Raw genomic sequence first — 2,500 nt, 5'->3', positions numbered from 1 at the left:
CTGTCTCTGTCTCTCTCTCTCTCTCTCTCTGTCTCTCTCTCTCTGTCTCTCTCTCTCTCTGTCTCCCTCTCTCTGTCTTTCTCTGTCTCTCTGTCTCTGTCTCTCTCTCTCTGTCTCTCTCTGTCTCTCTCTCCCTCTCTGTCTCTCTCTCTCTCTCTCTCTCTCTGTCTCTCTCTGTCTCTCTCTCTCTCTCTCTGTCTCTCTCTGTCTCTGTCTCTCTCTCTGTCTCTCTCTCTCTCTCTGTCTCACTCTCTCTCTCTCTCTCTGTCTCTCTCTGTCTCTCTCTCTGTCTCTCTCTGTCTCACTCTCTCTCTCTCTCGTTATTCAACTGCAGTGCAAATGGGACACGCCGAAAAAGGTGAGTTGATAATCCGACTCCGTCATCATCGTTATCGTCATCGTCATCATCATCACTGGTCCTTAGCATGTGTTACTATAGCAACCTCACATCACCGCTATGCCTTGAGACGTTTCTTCAGTGTACCACAAGAGGCGTAACGATATATCACTCATTTTCATTTATCGCTAACATAGTGTTACTGTCTTGCTCGAAAAATATCATGATATATAAAATGTACAATGAAAATATCGACCCAATAAAGACCTCGATATATTTAGCTTGTGAGTATCGTGGTAATGATATTTCGTTCGTATCGCTCGCCCCTTAATGTTATCCTGAAAATATCACGATATATTTTGTATATGTACTTATTTGTAAATATTGCGATATGATATGTGAGCCATATCGCGCAAAATTCTTTGAGTATTGTGATTATATTTGGACGCTAAGCATAATGCATATCGTGTAAACGTGCTAGCTCTGTGTTAACATGACAAAATATCGCGATATCATAATAATATGAAGATACCTAAAACCTTGATATGTTTCTATTTTGATTGAGTATCATGATAATGATATTTCGATCATGAAAAAATGTCTTAAAGTATCGCGATAATGGATTTTAACTGTGTGAAAATATCGGCTTTGTGAATCGTCTTTGAAGTATCGTGATATGATATTTTGACCGCATCACTCGTCCCCTTATTGTTCCACACGTCAAGTATCGTGAAAAATATCTTTAAGCATCTTTAAGTGTATACGTGATAAATATCGTGCATCGTGCAACATTCTATGAGTATCATGATATTTTTGGTCGTATCACTCAATCCCTAAGCGAGATACGTATTGTTTATCGTGGAATAAACGTAAATATCACGTAAATGTTGAAATTATGTGAGTCTGTTGCTAGCACTGTGTTAGCATGACACAATGTTATGATGTATATTGTATGAAAATTGCGAGTTTTGTGATATATTTTGGTCGTATCGCTCCACCCTTAATGTCACACATACGTATCATGTATCGTAAGAAAATGGTTAACAGTCATGTGTTGCGATGTTGTTACAGTTTTGCTAGCATTGTGTTAGCAGGATGAAATATCGCGACGTATTGTTTACGATAAAAATATCACTCAAAAACCCTTATGAGGAAATATAGTGACCATATTGTCTGTGTATCGTGGGATCGATATTTTCATACGTATTCATTTTTCATTTCTTCGTTCATTACATTTCAGTATCGTGATATATTTTGCCCGTATCGTCTCATCTCTTCATCGTAGTCATGGAAATGTCAAATATCGTGATGTTTCTTATTTTTGTTTCTGATATTGTGATATTTTGGTCAAATCGCACAACCCTTATCTTAATCGTGATGCATGGTCATGATAAAGAAGTGTAATTAATGCTGATGTTACAGATTCAGCTGTGTTGTGTTGTGTTGTGTTGTGTTGTGTTAGCATGTAGGGCTGTAACGATACATCACTATCACGGTATTATCGCAGTAATTGAGTCTAAAGCTGTAATAATATTAGAGAGATGTTATTGCTGTAGACCGTGTGGTGTCTTGTAAGGTTTTTAAGTACGTCTCTGTACTATTATCGTTGTATTATATCAAGAATATATTGCTGTATCATATCGTATCGTATCGTATCGTATCATCAGATCTCTAACCGTTAATGTGAGCACGGTGTATCAATCCTTCACACTCTCTCTTCCTCTCTATCACACGCTTTCCTTCACGTCTCGTGCACTTGCAGTGCTCAGAAGTGTGTGTGTGTGTGTGTGTGTGTGTGGGCCGAGCCAGTTTTACAGCTGAAAGAACAAGGTCTCCAGTCTGACCTTAACAAGGCATTCGTTCTCTTGTAATCTCTCTCTCACACTCGTCTGTGTGTGTGTGAGAGAGAGAGGGATAAGTGTGTGTCATACAGCTGAGAGAACAAGCTCTCCGTGTGTGTGTGTGTGTGTGTGTGTGTGAGAGAGAGAGAGAGAGAGAGAGAGAGTGTGATTTGAGTGTAAGGACTGCTTTGCTTTTCCCGTCATTACTCCCACCGTGACTGAACTCTCACTTCAGTCTTCACTCCGTGCGTGCGCGTGTGTGTGTGTGTGTGTGTGTGTGTGTGTGTGTCCGTGTGTGCGTGTGTGTGAGATGGAATATGAA

At 39.8% G+C, this 2,500-nt stretch overlaps 1 protein-coding gene across 11 annotated transcripts in view; it reads left to right on the top strand.

Annotated features, from left to right (window-relative positions):
* Positions 1-2,500, top strand: part of ptprk (protein tyrosine phosphatase receptor type K) — a 148,424-nt gene that overhangs the window by 3,885 nt on the left and 142,039 nt on the right. For 10 of the 11 annotated variants that reach the window (XM_053231646.1, XM_053231642.1, XM_053231641.1 and 7 more), the window contains exon 2: positions 335-358. The exons of the other annotated variant lie outside the window; for it this stretch is intronic. In XM_053231646.1, coding sequence (XP_053087621.1) covers positions 335-358 — 24 coding nt within the window. The remainder of the gene's footprint in view (positions 1-334; positions 359-2,500) is intronic. 11 annotated transcript variants of the gene reach the window in all.

This window comes from Pangasianodon hypophthalmus, chromosome 30 (genome assembly GCF_027358585.1).
Source record: "Pangasianodon hypophthalmus isolate fPanHyp1 chromosome 30, fPanHyp1.pri, whole genome shotgun sequence".
In the NCBI taxonomy this organism is placed as follows: Eukaryota; Metazoa; Chordata; class Actinopteri; order Siluriformes; family Pangasiidae; genus Pangasianodon; species Pangasianodon hypophthalmus.
Note: the sequence above shows the minus strand (reverse complement) of the source record. Positions and strands in the feature narration are given on the sequence as shown.